Below are 19738 nucleotides of genomic sequence, written 5' to 3' on the forward strand. Positions count from 1 at the left end.
TTACTTCTTACACAAGCGGTGTTTCTGAAGTTCCTGCAAAACAATGTAGGTTATGTCATTCATGGAGATAAAATGATACAATTTTGCTAGCATTAAATTTGAGAAAGTAGCCTAACTATGATTCGGTTGACTTAAGGTATATCGCAGGATTAATAATGTTATAGCCTACATTGACTGTTCAGTGTTTGTTTTCCTTTTACTTTTTCTTTTTTTTTTTTACAGAAATGGTCCAGTCTCCATCGATAAACCTATGTGCCTAAATTAGAATTTAATATGATAATACTGATCGATGACCTTGCCCTTACAATGTGAAAATATTTCAGTTGTCCATAATAAATTCTGAGGTATATAGAAGGGTTTACTGCTGTCAGGTTGCTCAAGTTTTATTGCCCGTTTCCCCTTCCCTTGGCTGATCTACTGTTTTCCTCCTGGCCCAGCTAGCTACTTTGCATACTCCACCCATTTTCTTCCTCAACACAGGAATGTTCCTCCCTCACAATACTAAAAACACACCCATTGACTTAAGCGAGGAGATCCACACGGGCTGGCCGACTGATAGTACGACCAGAGCTGAGGGTGAGACAGCCAGCTGGAGATCGTTTTTTGTTATAGACTTCGCATGGTTAACAAACGTGATATAGCTCTGGAAATTTTTATCCCAGACCGAATCAGTTATATCAGTGCTTTTCAACCTCTTGCAGACCAAACGAAAGATATAGAGATAAAAATCATTTTCAAGACCGCAATTCCTTAAACTACGCCACCGAATAAACTGGATTCATTTTATTCAGTTTTGGCAGCATCGTGGCTTTTCCCAAAGTGGCATGTTCGAGGACTAAAAGAGACCGACTTGAACTCCTACTTTTAACACAAAGAGGTAGGTATTTGTAAAATATCCATTCGCTTATGATAATTTATGGAGAATTGTTTTAGAATAACTTGGTGGCAGAACAAGTTTTTGAATGATCAGCGGTCAGCGTGTTGTAGAATTGCGGTGTGCGATGTATCCTAGATGTTTAACATAGTTGTCCACGACGTGTTATGTCAGTTTGCAATAATGATTATAATAATAATAAATAATTTATTATTATTAATAATAATAATAATAATAATAATAATAATAATAATAATAATAATAATAAGGAAAATGCGAAAATACACGTTACAGTTCGTATGTGCGCATGCTGCGTTATGTAGCCTACGACCAAATTTAACTCTCATAAGAATTTGTTGCATTCATTTGACTTTTAAAACTGTTGGCCTGAACATATGTATGTTTATGGTTAATATGTATTTGCTATTCGTGTGCAGTATGCTTAATGTGAATGTATACGGTGGAACATCAGATGCAATAGATTCGGGTCATTAATGTAGGCTATGTAATGAAAATAGGTGGGGGTATGTATATTTGGAAAACTGGTATAGACCCCAGATATGCTCAATGGGAGAAATGTTAATGTGGCTGTTTAGAGGTGGATATCGATTGCATGAAAATTGGAATAATTGTTAAATCGGTATATTCAGTTACAGGGTTGCAGGTGTTAGATAATTGTTATAGACAGGTGATGTGGACATTCATTGAGAAATAATAGCTGCAAAGTGTGACTGCAGCTTTGTGAGTTGTTTATCCTCAAAATTCCAGCCCCACCCCCTTCTGCATTATGTTCTGCTTTGACCACCTGGCAGTGATTAGACTCAAGTAGATTCCCGGACCAACATCAGAAATGCAAACAGGAGTTGTTTGCTGTCTGACCAGCAGTCATCTTTTCTTTGGCTTGTGCTTGACTTTGTTTTGGCACTGTGATCAAAGGAGTAAATTCTGTCTGTCAGTCAAACTTAAATTGCCTGTGACTTAATATGAGAAGCTAAAGGGGACATATTTTGCATGTCAGAAATCTTCTGCCCTCTATTGATTTGACTTGACTTGACATTGTCTCAACCATTTCAATTTCTTCTGTTTGTAGGATTCAATGAAAATGTCCATCTGTGTCCATGAGAATCGCAAGTCTCGGGCCAGCACGGGCTCCATGAACATCTACCTGTTCCACAAGTCATCCTACGCCGACAGCGTGCTGATGCACCTGAACGCTCTGCGGCAACAGAGGCTCTTCACCGACGTTCTGCTGCACGCCGGCAACCGCTCCTTCCCCTGCCACCGGGCCGTGCTGGCCGCCTGCAGCCGCTACTTCGAGGCTATGTTCAGCGGCGGCCTGCTGGAGAGCCAAGCCAGTGAGGTCAACTTCCACGACTCCATTCACCCCGAGGTGCTGGAGCTGCTGCTGGACTACGCCTACTCCTCCCGTGTCATCATCAATGAGGAGAACGCCGAGTCACTGCTGGAGGCCGGAGACATGCTGGAGTTCCAGGACATCCGGGACGCATGCGCCGAGTTTCTGGAGAAGAATCTGCACCCCACCAACTGCCTGGGCATGCTGCTGCTGTCAGATGCCCACCAGTGCGCCAAGCTGTCGGAGCTCTCCTGGGGCATGTGTCTGAACAACTTCCCCACCATCTGCAAGACAGAGGACTTCCTGCAGCTGCCCAAAGACATCCTGGTCCAGCTGCTTTCCCACGAGGAGCTGGAGACGGAGGACGAGAGGCTGGTGTACGAATCGGCCCTCAACTGGGTCAACTACGACCTGGAAAGGAGGTACTGCGACCTCCCCGAGCTGCTGCGCACTGTGCGCCTGGCCCTCCTGCCCGCCATCTTCCTCATGGAGAACGTCTCCACCGAGGAGCTCATCAACAAGCAGGCCAAGAGCAAAGAGCTGGTGGATGAGGCCATCCGGTGCAAGCTGAAGATCCTGCAGAACGATGGTGTGGTGACCAGCTTGTGTGCCCGGCCCAGGAAGACCAGCCACGCCCTCTTCCTGTTGGGCGGCCAGACCTTCATGTGCGACAAGCTGTACCTGGTGGACCAGAAGGCCAAAGAGATCATCCCCAAGGCCGACATCCCCAGCCCTCGCAAGGAGTTCAGCGCCTGCGCCATCGGCTGCAAGGTCTACGTCACGGGGGGGCGAGGCTCCGAGAACGGGGTGTCCAAAGACGTGTGGGTCTATGACACGCTGCACGAGGAGTGGTCCAAGGCCGCGCCAATGCTTATCGCCAGGTTTGGACACGGCTCAGCGGAGCTCAAGCACTGCCTCTACGTGGTGGGCGGGCACACGGCCGCCACCGGCTGCCTCCCGGCCTCCCCGTCAGTGTCGCTCAAGCAGGTGGAGCAGTACGACCCGGCCACTAACAAGTGGACCATGGTGGCTACGCTCAGGGAAGGGGTGAGCAACGCGGCGGTGGTCAGCGTCAAACTCAAGCTCTTCGCCTTCGGTGGCACCAGCGTGAGTCACGACAAGCTGCCCAAAGTGCAGTGCTACGACCCGCTGGAAAACTGCTGGACTGTGCCAGCCACGTGCCCGCAGCCCTGGCGCTACACTGCTGCTGCCGTCCTTGGCAACCAGATCTTTGTCATGGGAGGAGACACTGAATTCTCTGCATGCTCCGCTTACAAGTTCAACAGCGAGAACTACCAGTGGACTAAAGTGGGCGACGTCACAGCCAAGCGCATGAGCTGTCAGGCGGTGGCCTCTGGCAATAAACTCTATGTAGTTGGTGGCTACTTTGGTACCCAGCGGTGCAAAACTCTTGACTGCTATGACCCCACACTGGACACCTGGAATAGTATTACCACTGTGCCATACTCGCTTATCCCCACTGCCTTCGTTAGCACGTGGAAACATCTTCCGGCGTAAGCTCCTCTAAGGTATGAAACTGAAACCAATTGATCAGTGAATAGACGTTACATTGCAAAAGTGTATCTTAAATATATTTCACTCAGGGACCTCCATATACATGGCAATAAAATGATTATACATGGTTAAGATTGCAGACTGACCACTGCAGAAATACAATTATCATATTTACCCATTATAGTTTCTACAAGGACAAAGCCCCTTATTGAATTAAACTGAAATTGAGTTTTTGTGGTAGAGTAATGTGGTTCTGATTTAATTTGGTGTGGCAGATTGTATCCATGAATATGAATGTTAGCCATTTTTATCCATCTGGTCAATAGCCCAGCAATCATCTAGCTGGACTGCTTTCTGGCTACCCACTACTCTAGGCAATGTCCAATTCCCTGTGAAAAAGGGTGGCTCTATCGCAACCAATGTAAAGTCAATAGGAAAATGTAAATGAGGTGAGCCTGCCTCTGCCATTCTCTGTAACCCTACCTTACAGAGGATTTGACAATTACATGGGAGGCTGCTTTTGTTCAGTGCGAGCCAGAACAGGAGGGAGGGACCGGCCACAGACAGGGGGATAGACACTTGAGGTCAATTCATTTCTTACATTGCTATGAAAAACACTACATTAATAAGTTAGCAACTGTAGAAAGTGTGTGGTGCACTCTCACCTGGATGGCCCACTGGTATAACAGGACAAAGATGCGCTCACGGACATGTGCTTCCGTGTCCTGCCCTTCAGTAGATAGATGCTGGCTGGACAGATGGCTCATTGAATTATGAGGCACTGAGTAGCCAAAATGGCAAAGTAGAATATATGAGAAAGCAATAGATTGGAATAGCATAATTGTTCCCAGTGGTGTAACACCAGAGAGCCACACTGTGTGCAGGCTGCAAAAAGCCTGCTAGGGGTAATACATTCACAGATGTCTGAATTTAATTTGATTTGTTTGTGCTGTGCGCTTAGACTGTAGACAGACTTGGTTGGAAGTCTGTAGAGTACTATACTTGTATTGCATCAGAAACTAATTTAAGTGATTTGGGGAGGGTGGGGGTGTTCTTTTAGTTCTATACAGATGGGTTCCACACTTGCCTTTCTGTCTGGAATGTTTATATTGTAGACTGTCCCTGTTATTTCCTGCTCCCCCTTGACATAATCTAACCGGCTTTGTATTAAAGCCTGTTAGATTATGACAAACAGACACAATGGAAGTGGTATTGGAAGTATTTCATTCATTGGCTTCTGTATTACAGAAATCACAAATTAAATGACACTATTTAGTTGGGTTTAATCCCCAGTAAATACATTTTTTAAATGTACTATTGGTGATCAGGAGGGGGATCAACCAGGCTGCTCAACATTGTCTCAAAGTTCATATAATTTCCTAGATGCAGCGTTGTAAAATTTCTTTTTATGTGGGTCTTGTTTTTGGCTCCTTGATATCAAAGAAACCTTATTCAGCATTTGTGCAAATCTGGTTAGCACACGAGAATGACTCGACACTGCAAAAGCAGGGATGGAATAGATTAGCACAAGCCTCTCAATATATGCAGACCATTAGTAACCAGTCTGGCATGGACCCCTGCGGGACTCTATTCAGCCGCGGGGGTATTGTGAGCCCCTGACAGGAATTCCATTGCCACCTTTGTTTTCCTATGGAATGCTGCCCACCTAGGTTGGGCAGTAAATTTCAAAGTGGTGGTCCCTTTGTGACGCTCTATTAACGCGCTTAAAACGGCGGTGAGCGGCTTTGCCCGGGGCCCCCGGAAAGGCGTTATTGTCCCCCGGCGGTGGGTCCGGAGGGAGGGGAAAGGAAGGGGAAGCTGCCCCCGCAGTTCTCTGTTTTCACACTGGCCCTGGTCACTCCGCGGCCCCCGGGAGCACTGTTTACTCGCTGCCCCGCCTCTCTCTCTCTCTCTCTCTCTCTCTCGCGGCCTCTGCCACAGCATCGCCGTGTTGACACAAAGAAAACGCGCCGGGGAAAGGCGAGGGGCAGGGACGTGTTTGTTTTGTCGTCTGAGGTTTCACCTTGGACCGCTGACAAGGGGCCTGTCCAAAATCGAAATTGTGACTCGCCCTCGCCTAATCACAGATCAGAACTGGGAAAGAAAACCCCCTTCCCAGCACATTCAGAGGAAAGACCCACTTATCGCTGCATACTTTCCTGATCACTGATTAATGACCGGGGCCTGGTTTCATGCGAGTTTTATTTATCTTTATTAGTTTCCCCGAGCTGAATAACCCATACCTCAAGTGAATTGCCGTACAGAGTGCTTTGTTTTAAGGCAAGCCTGCAGAATATTTATTGGTATGTGAGAGTTGGGGGTGGTGGGGGGAGAGATGGTGGGGCGGGGGGATTTTTCGCTGTCCGTGCTCTGCGGAGGATAGCGATGGCAATCATCCGCTAATTGCTTTTTCTTTCTGTGTGACTTGGGAACACAGCAGACCTCTTTCAGAGATGACAAATCATTTTTATAGCCCCAAATTAAAGAATGCTTCAGGGAGGCGGAGTGGGCGGGACACGGAGGATGCTGAATTGTGTGAGCCCCCATTGTGTGTACTTAAGGATGCTGCAGTGGAGGCCCTGTTCTCCTGCAGGCCACATGGGAGGAGAGTACATCTTTAAAATGGATATTAGAATTGCATTACGTATTGACTTTTTGAGCCCATAAAATCTGCTGCAGTGGGGATTTAAGGCAGAAGAAATAATCGGGCACAGTATCAGCGTTACTGTGGATGTTGGTGCTTGTGAAATTCTACTATTAAAGCAGAGCGCAGTAATCTGATTACAGATAGTAAGAAGATATCAGTGAAAGAAAACAGAAGAGCAGAGTGCACAAATGCTTTATTAGTGCTTAACATCTCCAGTGCATATCTTTGTTTTGGCACTCGCGAATGTGTTTTTTGTTGGCAATCTTTGTTGGATTGTAGATGAACTCATAAATAGTGATTTAATAAATTGTCAGATTTTAGAAGTAGTTTAAATACCTTCAATGCAGTATCTTGCAAATGGGTAGTGGCCTCCAATTACTGAGCCAATAGGACCACAGTTCAAACCAGTCTATAAATTACATTTTGAATATATATTCTTACAGTGCTAGTTTCTAAGGCCTCTGACGTTTGTTTTGTTTTCTCTTTCCATAGATTGTCCTGTTGTTGCAATGCATCTGCTGGATTTCAACTGTGAACACGCATACATTTAAAGTCCCTGTGCAGTCAAGAAAACACAAATACAAAAAAATAAAATGCTGTCAAGAAAACCTATTTTCTATAATAGGTATACAGACGAAGGTGCAAAAACAAAGGTAGTTGTATTGTTAGCATTACATGTAACATACAAATTATATGAAAGTGAGGTTTCGAGTCCATTCCTGCTCAAACAACTGAACACTCATTTGAGAAGGATATCACTGCATGCCTTTTATTGTTTTCACCCACATCAAAACCTATTTGTACCAGAGCACCTAGCTGAACATGCCTTGCATTCTGCCCATTAATTAGCCGCAAGACCGATGTTAATGACAAATGCCACCGGGATTACGTGGCACATTTGAAGCCTGTGTCTTCAGACTAATTGCACGGTGTCTGCACAGACAAATGTGCCACGCCTCGCACTGCGCCGTCCTCTCTCAGAGCTTTGAGTGGCTGCACAGGGACTTTAGCATTTAGCATGAAGGATGGACGATTGAAGTCACGGGTGGACGGGTATGAGGCCAAAGGGAGCCGCCGGAGGACGGCGCTCTACGGCGGAGCGTGAAACGGACGCGCCGGAGCACCGCCCCCTTCCCTTCCACGCTTCGCTCGTCTCTGCGGCTCATCTTTGGGCGCGTAAGCGTTACCCCGATCGCAGGCGAGCCAAACCACGTCTGAGCGACGGCTGTTGATTGAGGACACTTGTCACCCTTTATTCGCCCAGCAAGGAAAGGATTTGGGACTTTGGGAGAGGTGGTTTTCTCTTGAAGGACTGAGGGTATTCGTGAGCAGGCCTTCTTTGAGTTTGAGTGGAACCTGCCGGCGTGGTGTGAAGTTGAGAATGGCCGGGGTGCCAGCAGCAGCTGTGTTGGGGAAGAGCGGGGTCGTGTCATGACAGGTTTGCCTGAGTGAAGCTACAGCTGAAGCCCCTTGAGAGAACCCTTTCTGTGGCCTGGGGGGAAGCACATATATGGTCATAGCAGGGAGACTCTGGAGGTGGGAAACGCTGGGAGGCATTGAGAAGGACCTTTTTCCAAACCAACACTTTAAAAAAAAAAAAGGAACTTGTGAAATGTTTTTTTTTTTTATTAATGCAGAAATGGAATGCTTGTCTTAAGACCTGGCTTTAATGTATGTTCTAGCTTTTATTTATAAGAAGAATCTGTGTCTTTTCACTTTCTTTTATTTTATGAACACGTTTACTTTTCGGGATGAAACGTTATTTATTGTTTCACGGCTTGTATTCTTATCGAAGTCCATGCTTTGTTTTGTACCACGCATGGCTCACTGTGGCCCGTTCTGACTGGGCTGTTGTTTTGCACATTTTGAGTTTCTCTGAAGTGGAAACCCTTTTTGGGGGGAAGAGGGATACGAAGCTAATTGCTGCCTTTCCCCCTCTCTTGCATGGCATGTGATTGCAGTGACGGGTCAGTTAAACGTGGGGGCGTCTCAGGAGTGATCCAACTGGAATTTCTCTATGCGGTCAGATAACCCAGAGCGTAAGTGGCAGGTTCTCGAGTGGGAGTTAATGAGAAATTGACTGGATCTAAATTAATTCTAGGTTGGGGTCTGGCCTCCCAGGATAAGTGCTTACCTCAACATCATGTCATAATATTATCATAATATCACCATCTGTGCCAAAATATTCAGACCCAAACTCCCTGGTGTCCAGCTGAGGTAGATACAAAGCAAAAACAAAATGTGGAATTAGGGTATGTCTGATTTAAAAAAATGGCCAGTAATTTTCTTATGGCTGGATCCAGAGATGATGCATGCCAACTGTGGAAGAAGGCCGCATCCGTTTGTAACACAAGGAATGTAACGAAACAGATGTCTTAGGAAACAGCTGTGATGTGTTATGGCTGTGTATGTCTGAGTGTCACTGCAGTTTAAAATGAGTCATATGACCTATGGTCGCTTGCGTGACAGTGAATACGGTTCTTCCCCTGTTTAATCCAACTACAATTTATAACTTAGGGTGGATGTACCATTAATTGTCAGCACAGATTGTCATTGATTTACAGAACGGTCCATGATTAAAGGAAGAAAGGAAACATTTGGGTTTTTAAATATAGCCTACTACATATTATCAGTTTTGCAGCAGTTTTGTCAGCCTTGGCACAAATTGTGATATTTACGAATGAGCAAAAAAATGGAAATATTCAGCAACCCAGAAAGCCTCAGTTGAGGCTGAAATGTTCAAGCCTAGTGTAATTATGAAATTTAATAAACGGTCCAAATGATAGCAGTAAATTGTTTAGCAGTGATTCTCATTTGGCTTTTGCGATCATTAATGTAACATGTCTTATAAGTTTGTCTAGTTCATGGTGAAAGTGAGATTCATCACCCAGTTGTAATACAAGTGGCAATTTTTGAAGGGCTTCAGGAATTATTTGCGGTGACTTTGCTTTGCAGTATGTAGATTTGCCCCCACCCCTCTTAAATGGGAGCGTAGCTTACTCCATCAGGGAAGCCTGTGCTGTGGAATTGATTGGGAAATTCTGTCTCTGGCATTCCACATGTGCGCAGTCCCCTAGCTCTGACCCCAAAACCATTCACAGCACACTGCACTTCAAATCCTCCTCACCAGATAAGAGGCTTCTTCCCATTTAGGCCCATGGTTACCGTAGAAACAGTCAACAATGAGCGCCCCCCCCCCCTTTTTTTTTTTTTGCATAATTTTTGGGGGTCAGACACCTGCTTGTTTAAGACCAATTTGAGATGCTCTTTCTCTGGCTGAAGTTCTGTATATGTGCACAACAATATGTAAAATTCACAAAAATGGTGATTTAACAGTTCAATGTCAGTTTTACTTTTGCTCTGATTTTTTTTGGACTACTGCAGTTTGACATTACTTTGTACAAGTGATTTTTTTTCACAATGTGAAATTCATGGCTAATAAAGATCAAAGAGTTTTTCTCTTTACTGTAAATTATGTTGGGTTGTCTTTTGTTGAATGTTATGGCTTTACAACTTCAATGGCAAGCTAGCATGCTGCTCACACCTCTTTGAATATTTCTGGGGCAATAGGTTCTCATGTAATGCAAGTGTTTGCGTGATTACTATGATCCACTTTATGTGGATTGTTTTGTTTTATTGCACTCAGTTTAGTATGCGCTTTGTAAGGCCTTTTCCCTTGAAACTGAACCCTAAAAATATTTTGACATCCATCACATGGTTTAATGGAATGAGGAAGTGCCTGAGTCATTATTGCATTTTTCACATTTTTAGGCAGCTTTAGAAGGTGCAGAGGACTTTCATTGTCCTCTGTTAAATCCCGTGAATTATTAAGACTTTGTTCTGTAATGGAGAAACTTAAATCATTTTATCTACGCCCTGGCTTTAGCCAAGCATGTCTCTCAGGAACAAGGGAAACCGCAACAGACAGCTCTGCTTTTTTTTAAGTCACCTTTACAACCATGACCTTTATGTGCAAACTGTGGGGGATGAGGGAAGAACATGAAAAGGCCCTCTTCATTTTCTGCTTAGATGTACATAATCAGCGACTGTAAAAGCCTTTATTGGACTTCACTGCTAGAGGAAGTGTTTTTCTCTCACCCTATAATTGCCCAATAGTGATTGCACATAATATCTCTTCAAGGAATGCTTCTCAATTACCAATCCCCTGAACATTACTAAAATTGTACCCCAGCACACATCAGTAATATTTATACACGTGTGCATTTTCCCCGGCAGTGTTCAGCGTCTCATAAACCCGAGATTGTGCTGAACCATCCCCTGCACCCGTCTGAGCGCTGGGGCTCGAGCGTGTTGTTTACATTCCCGTCTGAAATGGCTCCCAGAGGCAGGTTGAGAAACACCAGTTTTACTGGCTTCTGAACACCACTGCAGGTCAGCACACACAGCACCGTCCGCCCGGACAGGGAAATGAGCAAATACATGCTTCAGTGTTTTTGAGAACCTTCAACGTGCAATGTATGAAATACTTACCTGACAGCTTCTAATATTTACCTAGCTCATCAAATAAATACAACTGTTAAACGCCCCTTAGCCTATTATGAGGACAGATTTGATAATAAGGTTTTCATAGTCTGTTTCCAGAACATTAGTCTGAAAGGTAAAAGCCCCTATACATTTTTCTATTTTCCACTTCAGTGGAAACCTGCATGACTCAGCAGCCCTGACATACCATTGTATCGTGGGAAAAAATTGTAACATTCATTATGAGCTAACCTAGGTTCCAACGGCTGGTTTATCAAAGCACTGGCTGGTTAACCTCATCCTACATACCAGTGATGGGTGGAGGATGTGAAACAAAGTAGGTTACAGAAACCAGTTCTCACTGGGAATTCAGCAGCACAAAAAACGAATGGCGCACGTATGCAGTGTGTGTGTGTGTAGTGTGTACAAGCTTCATTTGCTCTTCCCTCGGCTGAACCATCATCGGTGACTCATGCAATCTATGCTACAGTCTGTGAACAAGATCAAGCGCTGCTTAAGTGTTCCTTTTCAAAGGACATTGAACAAAGGAAGACTGCTTTTGATGCACCGATTCACTCATCGAAGAAACCAAAGAGAAAAACAAATGACTACCCAACTGAAATTACACAAATTTTAAGTTTATAGGCCTATCAGTCCAAATGAGGAATTGATCTTGTTCTTGACGACATTATTTGACTTAGGCTGCATAATTATTTTTTTTTAATGTTATTTTTTATAATGCCCACCACTCCGGCCCCCCCCTCCCCGCCCCAGCTTTGGGGGGCAACTTCAATATTATTATTTTTTGTTTTGTTATTATTATTATTTTTTTGTTTTGTTTTGTTTGGGCTGCATAAAATTGGTTAAATGTTCAAAAACAGACATGATGTGGTATACCTTCTACACCTATATTAGGGCCTAAATTAGCAATGTATTTCCATTATTGCTAAAAAACTCACAAACCCAAGACCAGTTTAACACATTTGGCAAGGCTAGTTTATTTTTATAATAGAGAGCATACATAGACAACAATAGATAATGTGCTTAATATTTCATCTGGTTTTAGCCTTATCTCAGTGCATAACTGAATAAAATGATTCACATTTTATCGCATATGTTGACATTATTCAATCATATTTTTCTCATTCCTAGAGACTTAATAATTTACTCATCCTTGTTTTCCAGGGGAACATGCATTTATAGAATATTACTAATTTAGGCAGAATTTATACAGCAGGTATGGTTCATGACCTTGCTCACCATTACATAAGTAATGTCTCATGCTGTTTTCTAACCTGCAGCCCTCTGGTATCAGGTCCTTTTACCTCTTGCCTCTTATTCTTCACCTAGCAGAGCATGTCTGCATGCTATGGCAAGCCGTGTGCTCAGTCAGTTCATTGTAAAGTGCTCTTAATCAGTCCAGGTGTGTTTTTACTATTGCCCCTAATGTCAGCTAATGGAGTTCTCCAGGAAGTGGAATTTCCTGCATGCCTGGTATGTTAACAATCCCCTTAAAACGTATTTTACATTTATGACACAGACGCAGGCCTCTGACACCGGGAAGCGTGTCCCACAGATTTGCTACCAGCTAATCTGGCACGTTGCAAAAAAAAAAAAAAAAAAAGGCACACGGTGTCAGAAAGAGGAACACAGCCCAGAGCGACGCAGATCCATCAACCGTATTCAAACTGTCTTGCGCAATGTGTCACGTGTCACACACGTGCCATTTGGAGTCATTGGGCTCCAATTTAGCTGCGCATGCAATACTTTCAAATGAATCCTGGAGTGTCGCTTCTTGCATTCCCTTTATGGCCACTTTGCAAATGAGGGTTGATGCTTTACAAATCGACCGAAATGAAAAATTTGTCTGGATATTTGTGGGTATTTATAAATTAACTGTACCTTCATGGAAATTGAATAATTTGAATTACAGATTTCTAGAATATGGGGGAAGGCTGATCAAAGGATATTATATATTGCTGGTATTTTTTCCCCCAGGCTGATTGTAATATGCACACGCACACACACACACACACACACACACACACATGCACACACACATGCACGCACGCACACACACACACACACACACACACGCACACACACACATACCTTTCATGCCCCAGTGTTTTGGGCTGCTGTCTCTCAGTGTGAGATGATTACATAGTCAGAGACCCTGCCACATGCCTGGCTCTTCTTGCCCCACATACACTGAAATAAAGACTCTAAAGGATTAAACCTGGTCACCAGCACACTGCCTTCGGATCAAGTTACCAGCACCCAAAATAACACCAAGCATACGGATGAGGGTGTTACGCACTCTAATGGGATTTCAGGATGCATGCATAAGCGTGTAAACAGATAGGGGAATTGTGCACAGACACAATGATGCAGCATTTAGAAACCTTGCTGGCATGTATTACCTGGGAGGTGGTGGGGAGCGATTAACTCGGTTTTTATTTCATTTCCGGGGAGTCAAACTCTGCAGCACTCTGGTAGAGTGCATTTTCCCCATTCCTAACATTTTATATTGCATTTTAACTACATTTAAGGGAACTCCTAAAGAAAACAATATCCATGGATTTATTTGAAAGGTATCCTTCATTTTGACTTACGTATATAAAGACTAGTATTACTTTTTCAGTGCAAATCCAGACCTAAAGATTTCTGAGTTTACTGTGTGGGCATTTACTTGTGGGTCACATTTAAAGAAAAATGGCAAGAGGCAAGAGTTAGATTACATTCAACTGTGATGGATAAAACATATTTAAACCAGAATAATCATGATTAAATCTAATTTTTACTAAAAAGCTAATTAAGTCTAACACATTATGTATTTATACATTGCATGTGCATTGTGAAATATTAACATTTTGAAATTTGTAAGACATCTGGATCTTCTATACCAATATTCCGGCATCAGTGTTTTGCATGGAATAAGGAATTTATGCAACTTTTACTTTTTCCATGAGAGAAACTGTATTATTTGGGGGAAAAAAAGCATTAAATTAAATTAAATTACAAAGAATCTTTTCAAATACGCTGGTCAAAGCTAAGGACAAACTTAATACAACAAGACAATACAACGGAATTGCATCATAGACTTTATGATCAGGAATCATTGTAAACTCAAAGTTAATTTCAGGCCAATAGCATTGATTTTGTATGAAACCCCTTAAAAATACACCCTTTAATGCAATCAAATTTAGCGCAGAAATAGATTCCAAAACACAGGTTTTTGATAATATCCCCTTCTCAGTGGAAAATGTTTCATAATTACAAGCTTGTAGGGCGTGCAGATGATAATGGGATATTGATTGGGAAGTTTCAAAGTTAATGTGGCCTTCAATACTTTTTCTTTGGTGCTTAATTGGATACCCATTTCCCTGCTGAGATTTCAATGGATTTTTGAATGTGTGGAATTTTGGGATGAATGGGAGGGAAATGGTGGTGGTGGTGGGGGGGGGGGGGTCATGGATAGACGATTTCACAGTGCCGGGCCTTACCGTTTGTGTGTGGGGGGGCATAGCAAACCCTGCTCCCCATCCATCTCATACCTGCTGAGAGTCACTCTCCCATCTGCATGCCTGCAAGGGAGCTGGAGACATGCCCAGGACCACCTGCTGCACCTCAGAAGATAGCGGACAGAAAAAAACAAGGGGAAAGAATGAAGCCAGGCAATCAGGCCCAGATAACGAAGAGAGCCTTAATCCAGACCGAACAATGGCTTCATTCATTGGCACTAAACTGTAGAAAAGGGATTCAGTTACTCCGAATTCGGTCTGGTGGAAATGGGGCTCGTCAGGCCTTCAGCAAGGTGGAGATCTGATTGGAGGCTCGAGGAGCTTCAGAGGTGGCCTGGGTCTTTTGGTGCAGGCCTGTCTCATGGATTGGAGGACTACAAAGAGGGACACGATTTAGCGACTCAGCTTGTGGACGTGAATAGCTGCTCCTTTCACTGGTGGAGAAGGGTGGTGCTGCCCGCATCCTGTTTCACTGAGCTGGCACAGCCTGGCGTCTGCATCTCACAGCTGCCAACCCATTACCAGCTTATTGTGTTACTGCATTTAAAAAAAAAAAAAGCAAAAAACTTCCTCTGTTGAATAATCGTGTCGTTAACACAGAAAGACCTCAAACGTCAACACAAGGAAAGTATCTTTCTTGTTGAATTACTGTAGCTGGTGTTTTATGCCTGACTTTGCCTCTGCTGAATTGAGATCTGCTTGTATCACAGGCTGATAATCATCAAAAGGCTTTTAATCTAAAAGCTATCCATTCAGAGATACCTGAATGAGGTATGTACGTGGCAGAAAGGAAATGGTGGGATGCATCTTAAAAGGCTGTCACCTAGGGAATCTACAAAAAGAATGGTAAAAGATGAACTCCACATTGGGTCTGGTCAGTGAGATAGCATTAAGTCGGCAAGGATCAGGTCTGTAAAAGCAGAATTGAGTGCCTCGGGCACAGCTTGTCAGGATGAGAGTTTGCATGTCTTATCTTGTGGATAAGATGCAGGATACTCCCCTGTCATGTCCACGTCTCCTGTCGTGCTCCGCGGATAGAAATCTGCTCCCTTCCTGAAAGGGTATACAGGGAACTGCCTGTTCGGGCGGAATTCTCTCGTCCCTCTTAATGACCTGGACCACGGAATGTCAGCCTGGGTTACTGTACGTTTTCAAGACAGTTGGAGCTATGTTTAATGTGTGGGGTAAGAGCTGGGGGCCAGGAAGAGAGGCAGATGTCCAAGTTTTTATGTTATAAACATGATGTCACAGTATTCAGTGGGATTGATTCAACTGGCTATTGCAAACTGTTCTTCTGAAAGTCATTATCAGCAAGCAACTTATCATGCTGTCGTAATGGGTTTAAAACTATGAGAGAAATTAGATACGCAAACAAATTAGAGAAAGGAACACTATTTTCAAATGATATTTTATTTGATGGTGTCTTGGAAAGTGTTTATGTTGTTACTGAATGTAGAATCATTTCTATCTTGGAATAAAAGTGTCAAAGAAGCTTAGTGTTTTTGCATAGGCTGTAGAGGGTAAAAATGCTCCAATGCATTTTTTACTCAATTGACATTCTTACCATGTGCACATAAAGTCAATATAGGACTGGATATCAGTGAGTGTCCTCAGGATAAAAAATGTACATAATCAGACAGGAGTCAATAAACTGTGAACCTTCAGGTGTTACTGATTAGGCACTCCCTCAACAGTTTATTGGATCTTATATGCATGCCACAGAATATCAATTTAAAGCTACGTTGAAAATTCACCTTGACTTCTTCCACTACATAATAATGTACAAAGAATCTCAAAATAAAAATGAAAACTTTGGAATATTAATCATAGATCGTATATATTTCAGATTAATTTCAAAATGAAAGGAATGAATGTGTTTACAATTATCATAGTTTAGCTCAGTTGCTTTCCATAATATAAAATAATTGTTTATATAATTCCACACATATGCACATTCATAAATATTTACGTGATTTACTTGTCTTTTTACTTGATATTTCAGTTTAAAGATATTCAATCACTTCTGTTATATGAAATCTGTAGATTGAAATCCTGGGAAGGACTTCATGAAATGTTTTTCTTTCTCTAATTGATGAACGCCTCAATTGATATAGAATAAAGTTTACATTCTTTTGAACTTACGAGTGATATTTGTCACTGAATGAACAGTCATAGAGTATATAATTTATGGCAGGTATGAGTTTTAAAATGTGTTTTCATGGCCGTAGACCAAAATGCTTATTACTTGCAGTATGATAAGGTTTTACTGCTTGATTCAAATAATGCTTATTTAAGTTGTAAAATTGTAATTATTAGCTGTATGACTGTTATTTTCCACGCTACTTATCATCCACAGGAATGCAGGGGCCTATCTTTAAAGTAAAATAAGAAGATAGAACATCATGATTCTTTCACCAAGAACACCTAATTACAACCTCTGTGTGTCATTGAGGCTGTCATATAAACTGTTTGCCTTTTTTGAAACATCACTTGAGCTTTTAATGAGAGAAAGTCAAGGCAACTGCCTTGCAATTTCCTTGATGTATAGTTTTTCATTAGGGGATGGGGATCACATATTTTCACTGCACTTCAAAACAACTGTGAAGACTACTTAAACGTAAAATCCTGTCAACAAGCACTATTTCTCCATTGAAGTAAGCAGGTAAAAAAAAACACTAATCAAAGATTTCCAACCCTCTAAAGACGGAAAAAAGTGTCAAATTCAATCATCAAATAGCAAGCATGTTTTCAATTATCAGCAACTGTGATTTCTCATCAGCCTCTCTAAATGAACTGGAAATGTAATTAACGGGAAGGAATCCCGTAGTGGGTTGTCAATATTGGCACATTGGTCTCCAGCTCCACGTCCACTGACCTCCTTAATGCCTTGTAATCCTTGAGGAAAGGAAAGCTCCAGTTGCACATAGCCAGGGGGTGCATCCCAATACTTGAAAAATGCAGCCTGCTTTCCTCCTCTACCACCTTGCTCCTCCATGGCCTGGAAACCGATCTTTATGTCCTCCCTCGAGTGTTCCAATATTGGGGGAGATGAGCAAAGTGGCTTCAAACTCGGCTCCTTGCCTCCTTTCTTCCACATACTTCCGGGTAGGAGAGGAGTGGTAGTTGGAGAGTGGAGGAAAGGAGGTGAGGAGCTGAGTTTGAGGCTGCTTCGTTCGTCTCTCCCTATATTGGGACACTTGAGGAGGACATAAAGATCGGGCAATCTTTCTCTGCACCACATCTAAGATCAAAGGTTAGTGACCCCTCCCTTTAAAACCATTTAACTGGCTCTAGTGGCCCAGGAACTCTTAAAGAGACCTTCAGCTGGGAAGCTTGTGACCCCTGAATGTGATGTCGTCAGGAGAAATGTCAAGCACAGCAGGATTTTCATGGGAAGTGATCTGCCCTCTTTCACCGGGTCTCAAGTGGATGTGTGAGGTATAGACAAAGGCAAAAACATTACCTCACCCTTATCCATAAACATTTGGCCTGAGTTTATACTAATTAATTGTATTGGGGTAATACATCATAAAGGGTGTGTTTCTGAGATTCTAAATGTGATTTTAGAAAGCACATCGAAAACAACAACAATGTATTATTATTATTATTATTATTATTTAGGAATGCATTCCTAAATTAAATCCAGCAGTGGTTATTTAATTCAAACAGGTAGCAGTTGTAGTGTTTTAGTCACCAGTGGTTTTACTGTCTAATTTTTAAGTTGAGTTTTCATGTATTAAAAGCCTTGTTTGATAAGAGCAATTTAATAGTGTGTTGAGTATTTATGGGTTATCTGTTAATCACTTACTGGAGATGGAATTAAGTGTTTCAACATTTTTATCAACTTTGTAAATCGGAAACCATAGCGAGTGTGGGAAAAGCGTTGTACACTTTATCAAGAAGAACGGAGCGTTTGTAGCTCATGGAATTCCTTCATGTTTTTACAGTCATATCAGAATCATAACAGGATATTCAAATTTTACACATGATACAAAAATTATATTCAAAAGTTATTCCACAATTATCAGATCAGGGAAGTAAAATAATGTGCATCTATGAAGCGGTGATGATTTTGTTGCAAGACCCAAGTTCACAAATCAATGAACATGACATTGTCAAAGTATTTCAAAGACAGAAGGAAACCAGTTTAACAAAATAGAATAAAAATGACATTGATAAATTTATGTGGCCTATTAAGACAAAACAGAGTAACTACCAGTAATGAAACTGGAAATCGTCCCCAAGAAACTTACCAAGGCAGAATGCTAATTATTTCTGTAGTTTTATGTTTTCTGTGTGCTGACTTTCATCAATTAAAAGCGTCCCTAATTAAGTGGCACACGACCAGATGGAGCGGGGGAAGCCCACCAAGTTTATAATTAGCACAGTTAAACAGGACACCCAGCAGCTGTTTTGAATTTTGGGTCTGTGTCCTTTCCTCCCCAGTGAAGCTATTTAGCTGCACAACTGGGGGGTGCTACTGAAGCTGACTTCAGTAACTATTGTTCCAGTTCTCTAGATTTTCACAGCAGGTCAAATCACTTAGGGCAAAAGAAGTGTGTGGAACAATTCATTAATCAAAAACAAACCAATCACATATGTCCACACACATAATGCCAGTGAATGTAAATGAAAACCTGTGCAACACCAATGATCTCATTTCAATGTATAGGCCGAATGGATACCAGTTATTCTGCTTTGCTGGATTCTGTTGTCTGAGACCATACCACAGCTCCAGGGAAGTTCGCAGACTCACAGTCTTGGGTACTGTCATCCCTTGAGTGTGACTGGTAGGCGGCAGTAGCACAACTGGCCTCATTCTGTCAGGAACAGCATGGGTTTGGATTGAGTTCCATGGGGCTGATAAAATGCTATTAGAGCATTTTCTGGTTCATGAACATTGGCTATCCAGGGTCTTTTTTTTGTTCTTCAGGTACTCCCTGAATTATAGCTAATAAACAATAAAATTCAACCTCTTATATCACTTCCCAATGCACAGCCCCTGCCATGAGCATTTGAGTCCCATTTGAATGTATCTCCCCAGTTAGAAGGTGGATGCAAAGGGTCTTTAGAGCCATGCCTGCCTCTGTTGTGAGTGGAGCTTATTAAAGGCAGAACACGCCCACCATCAGGAGCGGGGTCGGGGGTCGAGGGGCACGTTCCCAGTGCATGCGAGCAGGAAATCCCACCCCCCCCCACCGTCTCTGTGGGGGGCTCCTGCAAATGCGCCACTAAAAACACACAACTAGGCCCAAGTGACGGGCAGCTGCTACGATTGCTTAAGCAGTCCATCAGAGGTACGCCACCACCCCCGTGTTTTCAAAACAACTCCCCGAGAAAGA

At 42.8% G+C, this 19738-nt stretch overlaps 1 protein-coding gene across 1 annotated transcript; it reads left to right on the forward strand.

The window, feature by feature from the left end:
• Positions 1-511: 511 nt before the first annotated feature.
• enc1 (ectodermal-neural cortex 1) lies at positions 512-9862 on the forward strand. The gene is made up of 3 exons (XM_064307717.1): positions 512-877; positions 1965-3757; positions 6883-9862. Exon 2 carries the CDS (start codon positions 1971-1973, stop codon positions 3744-3746), a length of 1776 nt encoding a protein of 591 aa, XP_064163787.1. The 5' UTR covers positions 512-877; positions 1965-1970; the 3' UTR covers positions 3747-3757; positions 6883-9862.
• Positions 9863-19738: the final 9876 nt, after the last annotated feature.

This window comes from Anguilla rostrata, chromosome 14, assembly GCF_018555375.3.
Source record: "Anguilla rostrata isolate EN2019 chromosome 14, ASM1855537v3, whole genome shotgun sequence".
NCBI lineage: Eukaryota > Metazoa > Chordata > Actinopteri > Anguilliformes > Anguillidae > Anguilla > Anguilla rostrata.

Coding starts and splice junctions, on each gene's coding strand:
- enc1 (XM_064307717.1), top strand. CDS start 1,971: ATGAAAATGTCCATCTGTGTCCATGAGAATCGCAAGTCTCGGGCCAGC.